A 22653-nucleotide genomic window follows, 5' to 3' on the forward strand; every position below is an offset into this window, starting at 1 on the left:
CTTGTATAGCCACTATCAGAGAGCCATGGAGCTGGACCCCAATGTTCCTCTGTATGTCAATGCTGTTAAGGGTTCTGCCATTAACTGTGTAATGTCCTTTTACATTTGATCTTCCAAAGAGCAAGCCCTAACACTTGACCGGACAAGATTCTACTTGCCACTTCTCTAAACAAACCTGTAACTGATCTATATTCCACTGCATCCTTCTACACCACCACCAATCCCGGTAACTTCTGTGAACTTACGACTCACCCATCCACATTTTCAGTCAGGTTATTTAAATATGTCACAAATTACTACTGAACGACCCTGGAACATTTAGAAGATACATTTTGTAAGTCATACAAAAGAATGAAGAGTAATGGTTTGAACGGGGAAGTCATACCACTGCATGATATACCGTAGATTCCGGATTTTAAGCCGCTACTTTTTTCCCACATTTTGAACAGCTTTGAACTTTGCGGCCTTTAATCCGAAGCGGCTAATACATGATTTTTTTCATGCCGCCTCGTAAACATTTTGCCTCATAACAGTAGACCAATAAAATTGATGAGTAGTTCACAGAGGTCCAATGAAATTGTACGATAAATCAAGCGCACTTTCACAATTAAATTATTGTAAATCAGTCATTTGTACTCACCCTCATCAACATGGAAAACACTCGAAGCATTGTGCTGCCTTATGGCAGTTACTTAGTTTATAATATTTTCGCTTAGTAATTCATTTTCTAGTTAAAGTTAGAAGAGTTTTAACTATATTTGTTTTCTGTACTACATCGCGGGATGCTATGACGTCACACCCGGTTTCGCGGTGTCTTGTGGGAAAATGCCGGTTTGCGATGAAACGGGACGGAGGGAGGGAGCGCATTACGCGAGCGGCTTTGGATCTGAGCGAACGCTGCTTTTAAGTTAAAGGTGATCAATAACTTTTCCTGGTAGGCTGCAATATATATATTTTTTACCAGTCGTTAGGAGATATTGGAATGTTGTTCAGTAAAGAAGTATACGCAACGTATATTTAAAAGTAGCCGCGTTACGGGCACGGTTCGAAAAAAAGCATTTGCAATATGTATTTGTTTTTGTTACCATATGGATTTAATTAAAAGTTAAAAAATCCTCACGTGTAATATCTTTCTGTGTAAATATCTCATATTACAACGTGGGACACCTGCGGCCGAAAATCCGGTGCGGCCTAAAATCCGGTGCGGCCTTTACAATTAAAAAATTGATTTTATTTCTAAAATTAGAGCCAGCGGCTTTTAATCAGGTGCGCTCTGTAGTCCGGAATCTACGGTACTTTGTTCACAGTTGACACCTTACTAACTTTTATTTGATGCCCTGATGAAGAATGTCAGGCATACTTCAAAAATGTGGCTTTCTGAAACAAAAGGCTTATAAGCTAAAGAAACTCTCATTACTGTAAAGAAGAAAACTGAAATATTAAAATGCTTCATTAGCAATGAAGTGAACTGCAATGGCCAAAATGTTTATTGCACAGTTCATCTAGCAACTAAATGTCCTTACCTGAGAAATTACCTAGGGTTACCCATAGCCCTCTATTTTTCTGAGCTTCATGTACCTGTCCAGGAGTCTCTTAAAAGACCCTATCATATCCATCTCCACCACCATCACCGGCAGCCCATTCCACGCACTCACCACTCTCTGCGTAAAAAACTTACCCGACATCTCCTCTGCACCTAGTTCCAAGCACCTTAAAACTGTGCCCTCTCATGCTCACCATTTCAGCCCTGGGAAAAAGCCTCTGACTATCCACACAATCAATGCTCTCATCATCTTATATACCTCTATTAGGTCACCTCTCAATGTTGATTAAGTGATAACTGTAGTGTAGGCCTCTGTTAGTCTTGATAGACCATGAATTTGCACAGTTTCCAGGGCACAAACCTGGGCAAGGTTTTTTTTTTACGGAAGACTGGCAGTTGCCCATGCTGCAAGTCTCCCCTCTCCACGCCACCAATGTTGTCCAAGGGAAGGGCATTAGGACCCATACAGCTTGGCACCAGTGTCGTCGCAGAGCAATGTGCGGTTAAGTGCCTTGCTCAAGGACACACACGCATGCCACAGCCAAGGCTTGAACTAGCGACCTTCAGATAACTAGATGAACACCAACACAAGTGATAACTGCAGAGTAGCAGAACACTTGCTCTGTTTGGAATTGTGTCCAGGATCTTCTACATTCAAATAAAAGATAAAAAGGTTATAAATTTTCTTGATAACAGGTTTTTTTTGTCTCCAGTCCCTATGAAGGGTCCGAAACGTCGACTGTACTCTTTTCCATATATGCTGACTGGCCTGCTGCGTTCCTCCAGCATTTTGTGTGTGGTGCTATCAATTTAACATCTCATCTGACAGTTGGCACTTTTGACAATGCAACATCTCACAAGTACAATTGTAGCGAAAATCATAAAAGCTGCAGATGCTGAAAATTTACAATCAAAACAGAAAATACTGGAAAAACTCAGCAAGACAAGCAAAATCTAAAGATCGATCCCTTTCTACAGACAGAGCCTAAAATGCTGAGTTTTGACACAATTTCCTATACTGTATTGTGCTTTCAGTCTAGGTTATGTATTCAAGGGTCTGGAGTGGAATTCAATCCACAACTATCTGGCTTCAAGTGAAAACAGTGCGTTTTGGCTAAACTTTAGCCGCAAACACAGTATATCCTTGCATTATGGAGAGCTTGCATTCATTGTAAACTACCCATATCATGATTTTCGAAGAATTGAATTCCTCCCTCCCCCCCCCCCACCCTTATTATTCTATTGAATATTGAAAGGCCTAGATGGAGTGGATGTGGAGAGGATGTATCCTATAGTGGGGGTGTCTAGGACCAGAGGGCAAAGCCTCGTAATAGCAGGATGTCCCTATAGAACAGAGAAGAGGAGGAATTTCTTTAGCCAAAGGGTGGTGAATCTGTGGAATTCATTGCCACAAACAGTTGTAGTAATGTATCATTGGGCATTGGTCAGACCACATTTGGAGTATTGTGAGCAGTTTTGGTCCCATATCTAGGAAATAATGCGTTGGCATTGGAGAGGATCCAGGAGGTTTACAAGAATGATTCCAGGATTAAGGTTAAGGTATGAAGAGCGTTTGATGGATCTGGGCTTGTTATCGCTGGAGTTTAGAGGAATGTGGGGGTGAAGGGGAATGGAATCTCATTGAAAGCTATTGAATACTGCAAAGTCTAGGTAAGAGTAGATGTGGAGAAGATGTTTCCAACAATGAGAACAGAGGGCACAGCCTCTGAATAGAACATCCTTTCAGAACAGAGATACGGAAGAACTTATTTAGCCAGAGGGTGGTGAATCGCTGGAATTCATTACCACTGACAGATGTGGAGGCCACATCACTGGGGATATTTAAAGTGGAGGTTGATAAATTCTTCATTAGTAGGGGTGTCAATGATTACAGGGAGAAGGCAAGTGAATGAGGTTGAAAGGGATAATAAATGAGCTACGATGGAATTGCTTATTTCAGGTCCTGTGTCTTATCATCTAATGTCATTGATGGGGTTGCATTTCGACAGGATGTTTTATTTTCTCGTCGTAATATCCCTGTGGGTGTGCACTTCATATGCAAGGGAATTAATGGACTAATTCTGTCTGTGTTATTGACAGAAGAGAAAGGGTTGCTGCTTTCATTGACTATATATGAATGTTAAACTGTTCAATAAAATATCATTGTACAAATATCAATAGACGAGAATGTCTTCTCAGTTTTCAAAGCAAAACCCTTAAGTGGCCTCCCACAGTGAACCGACAGCTTGTGAGCACTGCTCTTGGTAAACTAGTTCAATTTTCTGAATGTGTGGGGTTTATTTCTTTTTCACAAATTTTATAAGAGCACATTTTTATTCCATATCTCAAAGTTTTTGGTAGCGATTTTGGAAGCAGTACCTCTTCTGATTTGCCATAGTGCTGCATTCTGATTTGAAATACCAATAAATTTGACTAAATATTGATCAGTTTAGCAGGCTGCACCATTTATGATCCACACTGATCAAATTGCTGATACAGGTAAAGATGGACAATGTCTGGAACCTATGAGGCTTTCCTACTGAATCATTTGAAATTGTTTCCTTAGAAAGACGATATTTACTTTGCTCTAATTGCTGCCTCATACTCCACAAGTCACAGAAGTGCCATGATTGCATAATTCCATACATTGTTTAAGGTCACTAAAGGATTTGGGTCATCAATGGACCTTCCGTACCGGATGCAGCAATCTAGATCGATGGCTTTACTATAAATCTATAGAGTTTCTCAAAAGCAGAGGTGGAGGAGTATGCCTCATGATCAACCCTTCTTAGTGCACAAATACATCAGTGCTGTCCCAATTCTGCTCACCAGACCTGGAATATTTAGCAGTAAAGTGCCGTCCTTTTTACCTACCACAGGAGCTCTCTGGGGCCTTTTTGGTAGCAGTTTACATTCCACCTCAGACCAATGTCAAGCAGGCTTTAGATAATCTGAGTAATGGGATCAAAATACACAAAACAGTGTACCCAAACACATTCACCAATGATTTGGGAAATTTTAACCAGGTCAGTCTGAAAAAAATCACTAAGCAACTACCATCAACAAATCACTTGCAATACCAGAGGAAGCAACACACCGGACCATTGCTACACCACCATCAAGAATGCCTTCTACTCCCTGAGTATAGGCAGAGACTGAAGACTGCAGCACCAGCAGTGAGGACCAAGAAGGTTTGGACAAGGGAAGCACAGCAGTGCTTACAGGACTGCTTTGAATCGGTGAACTGGACTGTATTCAGGGATTCATCTTCGAACCTGGATGAGTATGCTGCAGTTGTTACTGACTTCATTAAAACCTGTGTGGATGAGTGTGTGCCCACAAAGACTTGCTGTACATTCCCAAACCAAAAGCCGTGGATGAGTCAGGAGGTACGTTGTCTGCTGAAGGCCAGACCTGTGACATTCAGGTCTGGCCCCAGGCCTGTATCAGAAAACCAGGTATGATTCGCGGAGGGCTATTTCAGGGGCAAAGAGACAATTTCAAACGAAGTTGGAGGCAATATTGGATGCTCGGTAACTCTGGCAGGGTCTGCAAGATCCTACAAAGCGAAATCCAATAGCATGAATGGCAGTGATGCTTCACTACCAGATAAACTCAATGCCTTCTATGCCTGCTTTCAAAGGGAGAACACAACTACAGCCGTGAAGATCTCTGCTGCACCTGATGACCCTGAGATCTCTATCTCAGAGGCCGACGTTAGACTGTCTTTAAAGAGAGTGAACCCTCACAAGGCGGAAGGTCCTGATAGATTACCTGGAAAGGATCTGTAAACCTGTGCCAACCAACTGGCGGGAGTATTCAAGGACATTTTCAACCTCTCACTGCTTCGGGCAGAAGTTCCCACTTGCTTCAATAAGGCAATTATACCAGTACCTAAGAATACTAATGTGGGCTGCCTTAATGGCTATTGCCCAGTAGCACTCACATTGACAGTGATGAAATGCTTTGAGAGGTTGGTCATGACTAGACTGAACTCCTGTCTCAGCAAGGACCTGGACTCATTGCAATTTGCCTACCGCCACAATAGGTCAATAGGTCAACAACAGATGTAATCTCAATGGCTCTCCACACGGCTTTAGACCACCTGGACAACACAAACACCTATGTCAGGATGCTGTTCATCGACTATAGCTCAGCATTTAATACCATCATTCCCACAATCCTGATTAAGAAGTTGCAGAACCTGGGCCTCTGTACCTCCCTCTGCAATTGGATTCTCAACTTCCTAACCAGAAGACCATAACCTGTACAGATTGGTGATAACATCTCCTCCTCGCTGATGATCAACACTGGTGCACCTCAGGGATGTGTGCTCAGCCCACTACTCTACTCTCTATATGACTGTGTGGCTAGGCATAGCTCAAATACCATCTATAAATTTGCTGACTATACAACCAATGTTGGTAGAACCTCAGGTGGTGATGAGAGGGCGTACAGGAGTGAGATATGCCAACTAGTAGAATGGTGCCACAGCAACAACCCGGCATTTAACATCAATAAAACAAAAGAGCTTATTGTGGACTTCAGGAAGGGTAAGACGAAGGAACATATACCAATCCTCATAGAAGGATCAGAAGTGGAGAGAGTGAGCAGTTTCAAGTTCCTGGATGTCAAGATATCGGAGGATCTAACCTGGTCCCAACATATCGATGCAGTAATAAAGGAGGCAAGACAGTGGCTATACTTTATTAGGGGATTTGGCATGTCAACAAATACACTCAAAAACTTCCATAGTTGTACAGTGGAGAGCATTCTGACAGACTGCATCATTGTCTGGTATGGGGGGACTACTGCACAGGACTGAAAGCTGCAGAAGGTTGTAAATCTAGTCAGCTCCATCTTGGGTACTAGCCTACAAAGTACCTAGGACATCTTTAGGGAGCGGTGTCTCAGAAAGGCAGAATCCATTATTAAGGACCTCCAGCACCCAGAGCATGCCCTTTTCTCACTGTTACCATCAGGTAGGAGGTACAGAAGCCTGAAGGCACACACTCAGTGATTCAGGAACAGCTTCTTTCCCTTTGCCATCCAATTCCTAAATGGACATTGAATCTTTGGACGCTACCTCACTTTATTTAAAATATACAATATCTGTTTTTGCACATTTTAAAAAAAAATCTATTCAATATATATAATTGACTTAATTATTATTTTTTCCCCTGCTAGATTATGTATTGCAAGTTAACAAATTTCACATCACGTGCTGGTGATAATAAACCTGATTCTGATTATCCAGCCTTCCTCAATAAGCCAAGCACCTGCACTACAAAAATTAATCAACTGCATCATGTCAAGCTGTGCTGCTTTCTCAAAGGCTTGAAGGAAATCTTTTAAAGCTCTCTGGCATGAAAAAAGGAGAAACCAGAACAGGGTTCAAGTCAAGTGACAGTGTGTCCTGTCAGAGAAATTAGAAATGTTCCTGAGGTCATAGTCATAAGAGTACTATAGCACAGAAACAAGCCCTTCTCCCATCTAGTCCATGCCGAACTAGTCTCATCAACATGGTGCCCTCCAGCTGGATCAGATCCCGCTACAAGCTTTGATCACCTTCCTCACTACTATGCACCCAAGCTTGCTGTCATCTGCAAATGTGCTGAAACAGTTTACTACATCATCCAGATTGTTAATATAGATGACAAACAACATTCTAAGCATCAATCCCTACAGCACACCACTGGTCATCTCCAGTCAGAGAAGTAATCATCCACTACCTTTCCTTGCCTTCTCCCACAAAGCCATGTTTGTGATAACAAACCCACAAAGCTTCTAATCCGAATATAAACACGAGAAAGCATGTATATGCTAGAAATCAAAAGTGACACACACAAAATGTTGGAGGAACTCAGCAGATCAGGCAGCATCTACAGAAATGAATAAGCAGTTGACATTTTGAGCCGAGACCCTGCTTCAGGACTGGAAAGAAAGGAGGAAGACACTGGAATAAAGAGTTGGAGGGAAGGGGATGGAGGATAGCTAGAAGGTGATGGTAGGAAAGATAAAGGGTGGGAGAGCAATGAATCTGATTGGAGAGGAGAGTGGATTGTAAGAAAAAAGGGAAGAAGGAATGGGACTCAGAAAGAGGTGACAGGCAAGTGAGAAGAGGCAAGAGGCCAGAGTGGGGAATAGAAGAGGAGAGGAGGAGGGAATTTTTTTTTAAACCAGAAGGAGAAATTAATATTCACGCCATCAGATTGGAAGCTACTAAAGACAGAATATAAGGTGTTGCTCCTCCGTCCATGAGTGGCCTCATCTTGGCACATTGGAGGCTATGGACCAACATGTTGGAATGGGAATGAGAATCAGAATTAAAATGTTTGGCCACCAGGAAGTTCCGCTTTTGGCGAATGGAGTGGAGGAGCTGAACGAAGTGGTTCCTCAATTTACAATGGGTTCCACCAATGTAAAGGAGGCTGCATTGGAGTAACCCAATTTACTGCCTCATCCTGAATGCCAAGTGAATGAACTTTCGGAACCAACCTCTCATGTGGGACCTTGTCAAAGGCCTTGCTAAAATCCACGTATACAGCATCCACTGCCTTTCCTTCATCAATTATCCTAGTAACTTCCTCGAAAAATTCTTTAGGATTGGTTAGACATGACCTACCACACACACAGCCATGTTGACTATCCCTAATCAGGCCTTGTCTATCTAAATATACAAGTATATACTCTGTCTCTTGGAATACCTTCTGATAGTTTACCCACTATAGATGTCCTGACTCACTGGTCTATAATTTCCCAGCTTATTCTTAGACTCATTCCTCCAGTCCTTTGGCATCTCACTCATGGATAAGGACATTTTAGATACCTCTGCAATTTCTGCACTAGCCTCCCACAAGATCTGAGATGACACCTTGACAGGCCCTGAGGACTTGTCTTCCCTAATTTACTTCAAGACAGCAAGCAGCTTTTCTTGTGTAATCCAGATTCAGTTCAGGGCCACACTACTGTGTTGCCCAAGTTTATAGACAGTTTCCAACTCCCAAGTAAAATCAAGTGCAAAAAGTCCAATTAAGGTCTTCCCCCGACCCCCATCTCTGTTGGGTCCATACACAGATGTTCATGTTGATCTTCAAAAGGACCAATTTTCAAACTTGCTATCATTTTGCTGTTCATTTATCGGTAGAAGCCCTTGGGATTCTTCTTCACCTTGCCTGCCAGAGCAACCTCATGCCTTCTTTTAGCTCTCCTGACTTCCCTCGTGTTCTTTTGCATTTATTGTACTCAAGTGCCTCATCTGTTCCTTGCTGCCTCTACCTGTTATGAACCTCCTTCTTCTTCCTAAGCAGGGCCTCAATATTCCTCGAAAATGAAGATTTCCTAAATCTATTACCGTAGATTCCGGACTACAGAGCGCACCTGATTAAAAGCCGCTGGCTCTAATTTTAGAAATAAAATCATTTTTTTAATTGTAAAGGCCGCATCGGATTTTAGGCCGCACCGGATTTTAGGCCGCACCGGATTTTCGGCCGCAGGTGTCCCACGTTGTAATATGAGATATTTACACAGAAAGATATTACACGTGAGGATTTTTTTAACTTTTAATTAAATCCATATGGTAACAAAAACAAATACATATTGCAAATGCTTTTTTTCGAACCGTGCCCGTACGCGGCTACTTTTAAATATACGTTGCGTATACTTCTTTACTGAACAACATTCCAATATCTCCTAACGACTGGTAAAAAAATATATATATTGCAGCCTACCAGGAAAAGTTATTGATACCTTTAACTTAAAAGCAGAGTTCGCTCAGATCCAAAGCCGCTCGCGTAATGCGCTCCCTCCCTCCGTCCCGTTTCATCGCAAACCGGCATTTTCCCACAAGACACCGCGAAACCGGGTGTGACGTCATAGCATCCCGCGATGTAGTACAGAAAACAAATATAGTTTAAACTAAGTAGGCAGCACAATGCTTCGAGTGTTTTCCATGTTGATGAGGGTGAGTACAAATGACTGATTTACAATAATTTAATTGTGAAAGTGCGCTTGATTTATCGTACAATTTCATTGGACCTCTGTGAACTACTCATCAATTTTATTGGTCTACTGTTACGAGGCAAAATGTTTACGAGGCGGCATGAAAAAAATCATGCATTAGCCGCTTCGGATTATTGGCCGCAAAGTTCAAAGCTGTTCAAAATGTGGGAAAAAAGTAGCGGCTTAAAATCCGGAATCTACGGTAGTTGTTTATTCTAACAGAAACATACAAACTTTGTACTCTCAAATTTCACTTTTGAAGGCCTCCTACTTACCAAGCATTCCTTTGCCAGAAAAATAACCTGTCCAATAAGACATAGGGGCAGAGTTAGGCCATCGAGTCTGCTCTGACATTTCATCATGGCTGATCCATTTTTTACTCTCAGCCCCAATCTCCTGTCTTCCCCCCCATCCATTCATGCTGTCCTATAATATACATACACACATATATGTATGTACATACATACATACACACACACACACACACACAAACACAGACTTGGCCTCCACAGCTGCCTGTGGCAATGAATACCACAGATTCACTAATCTCTGGCTAAAGAAATTCATCCTCATCTCCACAGTAAAAGGACGCCCCTCTATTTTGAGGCTGGGTCCTCTGGTCTTAAGACACTCCCACTATGGGAAACATCCTCTCCACATCCACTCTATCAAGGCCTTTTACCAATTGATAGGTTTCAATTAGGTAATTCCTCATTCTCCTAAATTCCAGCAAACACAGGCCCAGAGCCATAAAACACTCTTCATATGACAAACAACACACACAAAATGCTGGTGGAACACAGCAGGCCAGGCAGCATCTATAGGGAGAAGCACTGTTGACGTTTCGGGCCGAGACCCTTCGTCTCCTGTTAGTCCTGACGAAGGGTCTTGGCCCGAAACGTCTACAGCACTTCTCCCTATAGATGCTGCCTGGCCTGCTGCATTCCACCAGCATTTTGTGTGTGTTGTTGTTTGAATCTCCAGCATCTGCAGATTTCCTCGTGTTTGTTCTTCATATGACAAGCTCTTTAATCCTGGGGGGGACGTCACGTGATGACGTAGGATCGAGACGTGGAAATCCAACTCTCCCGTAAAAAACCAGTAAAATAATGTTTAAGTGAAGAAAAGTTAGTAAATACTTTTTAAAAATTACTTATAAACTACTCAGGATTGTCTTAAGATATGTCTCCTAAACAGAAACAGAAGAAAACTACTACTTTGAAGACAACACAAGTTGGAAAAGAATCAAGGCCGGCCGCCATGAAAGAGCCTTGGGCTCAAGTGCATTTTACCTCCGGCGATACAGAACAGAAAACTGCGGCAACATCAACCGTTTCCAAAAAAAAAGAGCAACAGGAATTGCGGATGCGTGAAGGAAGGGGCATGCGCAAACACGAGCAACCCAAACTACAAATCCCAGCTATGATCGGAACTGAAAGTGAAAGTGAATATGAGGTGGAATCAGATTCTTTGGATAAATCAGACGAAGATGAAGAGAAAAAGAGCAACAGGAAGAGGTTGGAGGTGATATTGGAGACATAAAAAAATCTTTGGTGCAAATAATGCATGAATTAAAAGCATTAAAAGTAATAAAAAGATTAAAAATATGAAGATTATGTTTGATAAAATGATGAAAAGACAGGACAAAATGGACAAGAAAATTAAAAACTTGGAAGAAACAACAGGAGACACCACTGATAGAGTGAATAAAATGGAAGATAATATTTCTGCCTGGACATCATAAAGAAAATGGTTGTTGGAAAAAGTGGATGTACTTGAAAATTTTAGTAGACAAAATAATATTAAGATTATTGGACTTAAAGAAGGTATGGAGGGAGAGGATCCAATAAATTTTTTTCAAAAATGGATTCCGGAAATGGAAGAAGGAACCCAGTTAATTGAAATTGAAAGGGCTTACAGAGCCTTAAGATCAAGACCTCAAGTTGATCAAAACCCACGATCAATCTTGATAAAATGCTTAAGATATCAAGATAAAGAAAAGATCCTGAAGGTGGCTGCCCAACATACCAGAAAGAGAAACAGGCCACTGATGATAAAAGGGAAAGCAGTTCTTTTCTATCTTGATATAAGTTATGACCTTTTGAAGAGAAAGAAGGAATTTAACCCAGCGAAAAAAGTTTTATGGGAAAAGGGTTATAAATTTATATTGCGCCACCGGGCAACCCTGATAATTTTTTTGGATGATGGAAAAAGATGATCTTTTACTGATTATCGGGATGCGGAAGAATTTGCACAAGAACTCCCAAATATTTGCTAACCACAGACAAAGATTTAAAAGTGAAACGGATTAAAGATGAAGAAAGGGACAGTGAATGGAGTTGATGGATGTTTAAGGACAGAAGAATATTTAAATATATTCTTAATTATATGATACAGGGGAAGAAAGGTAAAAATTTGAGAAATATTAATTGAGAGTAGTGATATTATTTTTTTTCTTCTCTTATATATATTTTTTTATGTTACGGGGGAGCTGGGGGAACTTCGGATTGATTGCTATGGAATTCACGTGTGTAATCATGGCGATTGCCATGACCCGTACAACAGAGGGGAGTAATGTTGTGGTTTTTTTTATTCACAACATTAGTGGGGGGGGTATTTTGTTATTTTTTTCTTTATAATCTACTTTTCTTTAATCTTTCTTTCTTTGCCTGGACAATCGGGGGGGGGGGGGGGGGGGAGAGAGACACATAGCAACACGGAGAATTTTAAAGATTCCCCAAGGTACTACGAAAGTTGAAAAGTTAGGTATTACTATAGACTGGAGTAACCCTGTTAAAAATAATGACTAATTTACTGAATTTTTAAAGTTTTAATGTTAATGGACTTAATGGACCAGTGAAAAGAAAAAGAATTTTAACATACATTAAGAAAATGAAAATAGATATAGCTTTTAGCTGCATTCCATTTGAAAAAATTACTTATAATTTGAGATAAATATGAAATATTTCTGAAAATTTGGCGCCCTTATTTACAAAAGATAGGATTAAATATATAGTTGCTCTGAAGATAAAATTATTGGTTATTTGGGGAAAGAAAGAAATATATATACTAAAGCTATTATGAACGCCATGGAGCATGTGGGGATCTTCCGATATCCAGGCATTCTTTCTTTCTTTCTTTTTTTCTCTTTCTACAGGGATATGTTAGATGGGAGGGGTTAAGGGGAGGGGGGAAGGGTTGATAATTTTTTTTTCCTTCTGTAACCATTTGAAAATTCAATTTTAAAAAATTTATTAAAAAAAGCTCTTTAATCCTGGAATAATTTTCCTGAACCTCCTTTGAACCCTCTCCAGTTTCAGCATATCCTTTCTAAGATAAAGCACCCAAAACTGCTCACAATACTCCAAGTGAGGCCTCACCAGTGCTTTATAAAATCTCAACATTACATCCTTGATTTTATATTCTAGTCCTCTTGAAAGCTAACATTGCATTTGCCTTTCTCACCACAGACTCAACCTGCAATCTAACATTTAGGGAATCCTGCACAAGGACTCCTAAATCCATTTGCGCCTCAGATTTTTGAATTTTCTCTCCATTTAGAAAATAGTCAATTCTTTCACTTCTTCTATCAAAGTGCATGACCATACATTTCCTAACACTGTATTCCATCTGCCACATCTTCGTCCATTCTCCTAATCTGTCTAAGTTCTTCTGTAGCCTCTCTGCTTCCTCAAAACTAGCTACCCCTCCACCTATTTTCGTAACTTTGCAACAAAGCCATCAATTCCATCATCTAAATCATTGACATTTAAACATAAAAAGAATCAGAATTCCAGAATAGATGATCCCCTAGTGGGCTCAATCACAAGCTGCTCTAAAAAGTCATCTTGTAGGCATTCTAGAAATTCCCCTTCTTGGAATCCCACACCAACCTGATTTTCCCAATCTAGCTGCATATTGAAATCCCTCCAAAAATTATTTAAACTTACACATGACCAAAACATATGAGTTAGAGTAGCCACTTCTGCGTTACATCTGTCACAAATAGGGCTTATATAGGAAAAATATGCGCCAATTTATCTTTGGACATATGGGCCCTGTGTACCATCTTAAACTGAATTAAGATATGGCGTGCGCAGACAGATGAATTATTGACTAAATAATAAATTTTACTCCATTGATTGAGAGTGAATGCTGAAGTTCTACTTCCCAGGTGCGTTGAACCCTATCATTAGGCAACATGCGAGCATTCATTAACTGTTTATAAATGATAGCTATTAATCGTTTTTGAAAAGGTTTAAACTGAAAAATAACATAAGCTAAAATAATTCGGTAAAAAAATCACGTAAAAAATTCCTAACCTGTAAATACCTGAAAAATGTGTATTAGAGATATCATATTTATCCATTAACTGTGAAAAAGACATTAAACAGTCTAAATAAGTTTAAATAACTTTTGGAAGGATGTGTTTGGAATATTATCTAAAGTTATAGATATGGATGTTCAACCTAATCCACTTACAGCAATTTTTGGGATTATTCTAGAGGAAGCAAGCAAAGTGTCTACTTCCGCCCAACATGTGATAGCTTTTTCAACTTTACTGGCTAGGAGAGCTATTTTGCTACACTGGAAAGAATCTAACTCACCCACTGTTTTCTATTGGCTCTCCTCCATCATGTCATGTCTAAGCTTGGAGAAAATTAGAAGCCGGACATTTGATACACCCTTTAATTTTGAACAAGTCTGGCGACCCTTTATTCAATATTTTCACAATTTAATTTATTTTTATTTATTCTCTTTGGGGAAAATCCTTATCCGTGAAGGTTCGGAGATGACTGGAAGGATGTTTTTTTTTCTATCTCTTTTTTTTTCTAATTTTATCCTCAATTGGACTGCCCAATCTTTCTTTTTCTTTCCTTTTTTTGTTTCAGTTTAGTTAGTGGGATTTTTTTTTTCTCTATCAATAAAATTACCAATCTTTTTTTTAAGATTGCTATGAGGAGTTGAAGTTTTTTTTGACCATTGTATATATTACAGCATAATATTTTACCTATTTGATTTTGACATTATATACTTTGTTTTTACTATTGCTGTTTATATGTCTTTTATATTATCTACTTGTTAAACTCCTCTTCCGATTTATATATTCTTTATTTGAAAATCAATAAAAAAGATTGAAAATGAATGAATGAAATCCCCCAAGACTATTGTAACATTGCCCTTTTGACATGCATTTTCTATCTCCCATTGTAATTTGTAGACCACATCCTTGGGGATCTGTAAATATCAGGGTCTTTTTACCCCTGCAGTTCCTTAGCTCTATCAGCACTAATTCAACAGTTTCCAAACCTGTCACCTCTTCCTACTGATTAAATTTTATGTTTTCACCAACAGAGCCACACCATCCCCTTTGCCTTCCTACCCATCTTTTTGATGTGTATCTTTGGACATTAAGATCTCAGCTATAATCTTTCTGCCATGATTCAGTGATGCCTACATTATGCTTGCCTATTTGTAACCGTGCTACAAGTTCATTGAGCTTATTCTGTATACCATGCGCATTCAATTATAACACCTTTAGCCCTGCACAGTCGGCCCTCCTTATCTGCGAGTTCCTCATGCGCGAACTCAACCAACCACGAATCGAGAAAACCCGGAAGTGCTCTTCCAGCACTTGTTGTTCGAGCATGTACAGACTTTTTTTTCTTGTCATTATTCCCTAAACAATGCAGTATAACAACTATTTTACATAGCATTTACATTGTATTAGGTATTACAAGTAATCTAGAGATGATTTAAAGTATATGGGAGGATGTGAGTAGGTTATCGTGGATCGGGATCGAAAAAAAATCGGAAGTTCTCTTACCAAGTAAGTCGGAACAGGTACATCCGGTATTATTTAGTGTCAGTTAGTCAAATGTTTGTCTTAGTATATATTTTACCTTTCTACGCATATAAAACACTTAAGAAACATATGTATTTCAAGTACTAAACCACTGCATTGCTTAGTAATAATTATAGCTTTCAACGGGGCAGGGCCTTTCTCACTTTATCCTTTAAAATTGTTCCGATCGTTGACCGACTGTAGCCTAACACTTTTCCAATGACCAATGGCGTTTCACCTCTTTCCAATCGCTTTATCATTTCCACTTTATTTTCAATTGTGATCGTGATTATTTTCGTGAACAGAAACATTGCAGATTCAGAGCTCCGCCGGGTCCTAAAGACCACCACATTGAGACAGGTTAAATAAGGTCCGGGGTTCCACTGGGTCCTGAAGTCCACCACACTGAGACAGGTTAAATAAGGGACTTGAGCATCTGCATTTTTTGGTATCCGCGAGGGGTCCCGGAACCAATCCCTCGCAGAAAAGGAGGGCCGACTGTATTCACCTTTCTCGATTTTGTCCACCTCTTATGGTGTAACTCATCCTGTTGACTGCAATTTTGCCCTATCATCGGCCTATCCTTGCTTGGAGTCTCACTATACATTGCCTCTGTAAACCAACTTCAGTGCTATCACTCCAGTTCCCACCTCCCATGCCAAATTAGATTAAACCCACCTGAACAACTGTGCCTACAAGGATATGGAAGCCCCTTTGGTTCAGGTCCCTTTTGTACAGGTCATACCCTCTCAAGAAAAGATCCCAATGATCCACAAAACTGAACCCCTGCGTCCCCGCAACAGTTCCTCAGCCACGCATTCACCTGCCAAATCATCTTATCCTTACCCTCACTGTAATCCAGAGATTACTACCCTGAGGTCCTTTTTACCAGGTTCCTACCGAGCTCCCTAAAATCTCTCTTCAGGACCTCCTCACTTTGTCTACCTATGCCACTGGTGCCAATATGTACTAAGACTTCTGACTGCTCACCCTAGTCTTTGAGAATGCCACGGACACGATCAGAAACATCCCTGATCCTGGCACCAGGGAAGCAACATACCATCCGGGTGTCTAATACACCCAGAGAACCTCATGTCTGTTCCCCTGACCAAGGAATCTCAGATCAATACTGCAGTCCTCTTCACCTCCCTGCTCTTCTGAGCCACAGCACCAGACTCAGTGCCAGAGGCCGGTTCACAGTGGCTTCCCCTGGTAGGTAATCCTCCTCAACAGTATCTAAAGTTATATACTTACTGTTGAGGAGATCAGCCACAGGTGCACTCTGCACTGGCTGTACATTTCCCCTCCTTCTCCTGACAGTCTCCTACCTCCCTGTAGCTCTTATCACGTACTCATTCTCCCGTATGAGTCAAAGGTCATAGAGTCACAGCTCCAGTTCCTTAACACGTTCTCTCAGGAGCTGCTGCTCAGTGCACAGTGAGGTCTCCCAGACTTCCCGCATACCCCACATAACATAAAACACTGCCCCAGAGCCATTCTCACTCATCAATGTCCTAATAGATGAGGAATGAACCAATAAGAACAGACAGAGAGTAACTTACAAGAGAATCTACCTCACTCAAGCCTGATGAACCAAGGCCACTCCAAAGGCTGGCACACTGCAAAAGAACAGCCACTTCCCATGCACTTGAATTAGATAGATAGATAGATACTTTATTCATCCCCATGGGGAAATTCAACTTTTTTCCAATGTCCCATACACTTGTTGTAGCAAAACTAATTACATACAATACTTAACTCAGTAAAAAATATGATATGCATCTAAATCACTATCTCAAAAAGCATTAATAATAGCTATTAAAAAGTTCTTAAGTCCTGGCGGTAGAATTGTAAAGCCTAATGGCAAATTAATGGTAAGAATTATTCTTACTATTTAATCCCTCTTGCTGATTGGTCGCTTCTCAGCTGCCACAAAACTCTGCCTTCAAAATTTCGATCACTGCTTAAAAAGTAGCTAATTTTACGCACCCCTGGTGCGGACTGGCCAACTCAGATTAAACTGGCTCGAAGTTCTGCTTTTTAAATCTTGAACGGAGACCTGACTCCCAATCTACACCTGCCTGATCTGTTCTGATGCCATCAAAATTGGCCTTTCTCTCCAGTTTAGAATATCAATCTGAAGACCAGACCCATCTTTCTCATATTATCTTGAAACTAATGGAATTATGATAACTAGATCCAAAGTACTCCCCCACCACACACACATTTCTGTCACCTACCTTGTCTCATTCCCTAATAGGAAATCCAGTATACTTTATTTATCTCTCTCTCTCTCACCCCCACCCCCAGTTGGGACCTCTATTTATTTATTCAGTAAACTTTCCTGAACACATATGACAAATTTTACCCCATCCAACCGTTTTACAGTAGAGGAACCCCAGTCAATATGTTGAAGTTAAAATCACCTACTACCACAACCTTATATTTCTTGCAACAGTCTGCAACCTCCCTACAGATATACTCTCCTAAATCCCGCTAACTATAATGTCATCCCATTAAATGTGCTCATTCCTTTCTTATTCCTGAGTTCCAACCACATAGCCTCAGTTGACGAGCTCTCCAGACTGTCTGTCAGCTCTGCCGTGCCATTTTCCATGATGATTAATGCCACCCCTTTCTGTTTAGTAAGTCCCATTCTGTCATGTCTAAGACTACAGGACCCCAGAATAGTGAGCTGCCAATCTAGCAACCAAGTTTCAATGATATCTACAATGTCCATAATTTCATGTGCCGATCCGTGCTCTAAACTCAATTGCCTTTCCTACAATCACTCAGAACAATAACCCCACTATACTGTATTTGTACACAGACTTCACATCCACAAGCAATCCACTAGCTGCCCCGGCATCCTGCTTCCTGCACCCCCCCCCCCCCCAACAACTCTAGTTTAAACCCCTCATAGCAGCACTTGCAAACCTTCCCACAAGGATATTATTCCCCCTCAAGCTCAGGTACAAAGCATCTCTTTTGTACAGGTCTCACCTTCCCTGGAGGAGATAATATGAAGCACTTCCTCCTGTATCACCTTGGAAGACCGAACTTGTATATGGCAGGATTCTTAACAGTGTGAGGGAACTGAGGGGTCTTGGGGTCCATGTCCAGAGATTTCTAAAGTTGCCACGCAAGTTGACGGGGTGGTTAAGAGGGTGTATGAGGGGTTAAGAGAGAGTATCGGCCTTCATTAATGACAGGATCGAGTTCAAGAGCTGTGAGGTAATGTTGCATCTCCATAAAACCTTAGTTAGACTTCACTTGGAATATTGCATTGAGTTCTGGTCACCTCATTAAAGGAAGGAAGTGGAAGTTTTAGAGAGGGTGCAGAAATTTATCAGGATGCCGCTGGATGAGGGAGCACATCTTCTGCAGAAAAGTTTAGTGAGCTAGGGCTTTTCACTTCGCAGTGAAGGAGAATGAGAGGTGCCTTAATAGAGAAGTACAAGCCGATTCCCAGGGAGGAAATGGATAATACACGAGGGCATGATCTTAAGGTGATTAGAGGAAAGAACGGTGGGGGGGGGGGGGGGGGGGGGGAAGGAGTTAGAGCTAAGTTCTCCCTCCCCCCCCCCCACAGAGAGTGGTAGGTGCATGGTACACATTGCCAACGGTGGTGGCATAGATAGATTAAGAGCATTTATAAAATTTTTAGGTAGGCACAAAGATGAATAAAAATGTGGGAGGGAAGCACTGAAGCATTAGATTAATCTTGGAGTAGGTTAATAAGATGACACAGCATCATGGGCCAAAGCTCCTGTACTATGCTGTAGTGTTCTATGTTCTAACTTCTGGCCATACTGACTGTGGAAAAAGCAGGCGTTTATGATCAACAAGCCTGGAGCCAAGTAAAGCACCAATCAGGATACAGCACACAGGGACATGAGGAGGGACTGCAGATGCTGAAGAATCCTGAGCAAAAGACGAGTTGATGGAGAAACTCAACAGGTTAGGCAGCACCCTGTAGCAAGATGGACAATTGACATTTCTGGTTGAGAATCTTCACCTAGATATACCACATTCCCTGCTATGCAGGGAGATGGTGAACTTTTCATGCCAAAAGCTGAAGCATTGACTATTTATACTTGTACCGCTTGTTCTGCTGGGCGCTTCTAGTATTCCAGTGAACTGCAGCGTTCCAGTATCTGCAGCTTGTCTCTCCAGTTAAGACTTCTTACCATCACAAGCACAATCAACATGGCACTGGAGAAGCCACCAAGGACATCACTTCAGTTTAAGGGAAAATGAAACGGTGTTGACAGAGAAAATGGAGAGTCAGAAATAGGTGAAGATAAGAATCCTTCTACATCGGAAAGACCAGATATAGATCGAGAGAACTAATTTGAACACCTCCACTTAGTCTGCCACTAAAATGGATTTCCCAGTGTCCACCCATTTTAATTCTTCTTCCCATTCTGACAATGCCAGTCCTTTACCTACTGCCACGATGAAGATGCTCTCAGCTTGGAGGAACAACACTTCATATTCTGTAATGATAGCCTCCAACCTGTCAGCACAAACACCAGGAACAATTTGCTCTGGCCAATTTATCTACTGACTCATATGTCTTCGTGATGGGGGAGAAAAACAGAGCACTCAAAGTGAACTCATGCAACCACAGTGAGAACATGCAAACTCCACACAGACAGCAGCTGAGGTCAGAGGTGAACCCATCACTGAACCCACAGTGGTTCCACCAGCTGTGGCATCCATGTGACCCAATCACATGGGGAAAAGCCTGGCTATATAAACAGTGGAAAGATGGAAAATAAAATGCCATTAGTAAATAGCTTGTATTCTAAAGACAAATCGAAGGCAGAGACGACCTTAGTTCCTGTTGCAGTATTAATCTGCTCTCTTTCAGGCAGAAAATTCAGGTAATTCATGTCCTACTCCGCACCAAGTCCCACTCGTACGTTGGCCTGTCACTTTACATGCCTCTGGTTATGCAACACCGTTTTAAAATCTTCATCCTTGTTTTCAAATCCTTTCATGGCTTTTTCCCTGCACCTTCCTCCAACAGCCTCACAAACATTAAGGTTGTGCTGATCCTGGCCTATCACACCCAAATGCAACCACTGCACCATTAGTCAAGATTCTGAGCTCCAGAATTCCTATGATGAACTTCACTATCCTTCATTTGCTCAAACATCTCCGTATGTATCCTGGTATGAGACTTAATTTGACAACATTTCAGTCAAACATCTTGGGGCATTTCTGCCACACCAACAGCAAATCATTACAAAGATCAAAAATATATAATATGGTATACTGCTTCACAAGACTGTTTAGATACAGAGAAGAGGAACTACATACACCTTATTTTAAACTCAACAATCACCATCTGATATTTCCCACTTTTGTCATCTTTCAGAAACATCTACAACATGGACTTTTACAGTTAAAGAAGAAAAGACTCTACTTCATTAGTTCTTTCCTTCTCCAATTCTAAATTAATCCCACTGCACACACGCTCGCCAAAGCCCTATATCCAATTTCTTGGAGAATAGAGGTCTAACTGCTACCTTGACACAGCCTTGTTCCACAACACAGGAAGATTGTATCATGGTTATACATGTTACTAGAATCGAGGTATACATTACACAACACTCTTCTGCTGGAATTACTCAGTGCAGAAGCAGGAGTCTCTATGTTGGGTGCCGTAATCATTTACAGCCCCTGTAACAAGGCAGCACTAAACCTAGTGCCTAGGTTTAATGGCAAATTGGATTGCATACACACACATTTCTCAGCTTTGCAGAGCACAGGGCTGGTTTTACAAATGATTCTGTCGCCAAGACAATCCCGGCAGGGAGCCGGAGGTTGCCAGGGAGTTGAGCCCTACCAGACTGCTTCATTCACTGGGCGCTGTGGGCTCCAGCTCGGAGCGGCTCCCGTCCTTACTCCGCTCCCCGCGGGACCTGCCCCGTCGCTTCATATTCTTAACCTTCCCCATTCTCCCTGTACTCACCCGGGTCGCTCTCCAGCTCCAGCCAGCCTTTATTCATGTTCTCGCCCCGCTCTCCATTACTCCCACAACCCAGGCCCGGCGCAGGAGCAGGCCGCACTACGTCATCAGTACGCGACTGCACGCACGCACGCGCAGAAACCTCGCCACGGCCGCAACGAACGCCACGTTTGTGCGGGGCAAGTCCATGATATTTTTTAACTTACCAGTTTCCTTTAATTTGGTAGGTCACTGGTGCTTTACAACTAGATTAATAATGCCAAAGAAAGGATTGTTAATTCTGTGAGTTCTAGCATCTATATTAGCGTTCATTGTTCTTTAGCTAAGAATTAAATATTTTAGCTAATTAAATTAAACATTGCAAATGAGATAAACCTGAAATAAATAACAAAAGATCAAAGTCTCAAAAGAGCTAAGTTAGGTCCTAAAAGATGCAGTGTTGGACAAAAATTCTCTGCTCAGTTTTCACCTTTCCACTCCCATTCCAGTCTAGTTCAATCTAAAACAGCTTTTGCTCTGGTTTGCTGTACACTCAAGCTACTGTTGTATTGTTGGAAATCTTTTGATGATGTGCAGCAAATGTTTATAATGCTAGCCACTGCTTTTGGGGAAAAGGCATAGTGAATAAAAAACAATGGAAAGTGTCCTGCCATGTGCAGAAGTTCGCTGATGACACGGCCATAGTGGGGTGTGTCAGGAATGGACAGGAGGAGGAGTATAGGAAACTGATACAGGACTTTGTGATATGGTGCAACTCAAACTACCTGCGTCTCAATATCACCAAGACCAAGGAGATGGTGGTGGACTTTAGGAGATCTAGGCCTCATATGGAGCCAGTGATCATTAATGGAGAATGTGTGGAGCAGGTTAAGACCTACAAGTATCTGGGAGTACAGTTAGACGAGAAGCTAGACTGGACTGCCAACACAGATGCCTTGTGCAGGAAGGCACAGAGTCGACTGTACTTCCTAAGAAGGTTGGCGTCATTCAATGTCTGTAGTGAGATGCTGAAGATGTTCTATAGGTCAGTTGTGGAGAGCGCCCTCTTCTTTGTGGTGGCGTGTTGGGGAGGAAGCATTAAGAAGAGGGACGCCTCACGTCTTAATAAGCTGGTAAGGAAGGCGGGCTCTGTCGTGGGCAAAGTACTGGAGAGTTTAACATCGGTAGCTGAGCGAAGGGCGCTGAGTAGGCTACGGTCAATTATGGATAACTCTGAACATCCTCTACATAGCACCATCCAGAGACAGAGAAGCAGTTTCAGCGACAGGTTACTATCGATGCAAT

The 22653-nt window shown here is 41.5% G+C and overlaps 1 protein-coding gene across 1 annotated transcript in view; it reads right to left on the reverse strand.

The window, feature by feature from the left end:
* Window positions 1-21478, reverse strand: part of bap1 (BRCA1 associated deubiquitinase 1) — an 88404-nt gene extending 66926 nt beyond the window's left edge. Inside the window, exon 1 of the mRNA XM_073072524.1 lies at window positions 21373-21478. Within this exon, the coding sequence (XP_072928625.1) occupies window positions 21373-21409 (37 nt within the window). The 5' untranslated portion in view covers window positions 21410-21478. The remainder of the gene's footprint in view (window positions 1-21372) is intronic.
* Between the last annotated feature and the right edge of the window lie 1175 nt (window positions 21479-22653).

This window comes from Hemitrygon akajei, chromosome 19 (assembly GCF_048418815.1).
Source record: "Hemitrygon akajei chromosome 19, sHemAka1.3, whole genome shotgun sequence".
NCBI classification, from domain to species: Eukaryota; Metazoa; Chordata; class Chondrichthyes; order Myliobatiformes; family Dasyatidae; genus Hemitrygon; species Hemitrygon akajei.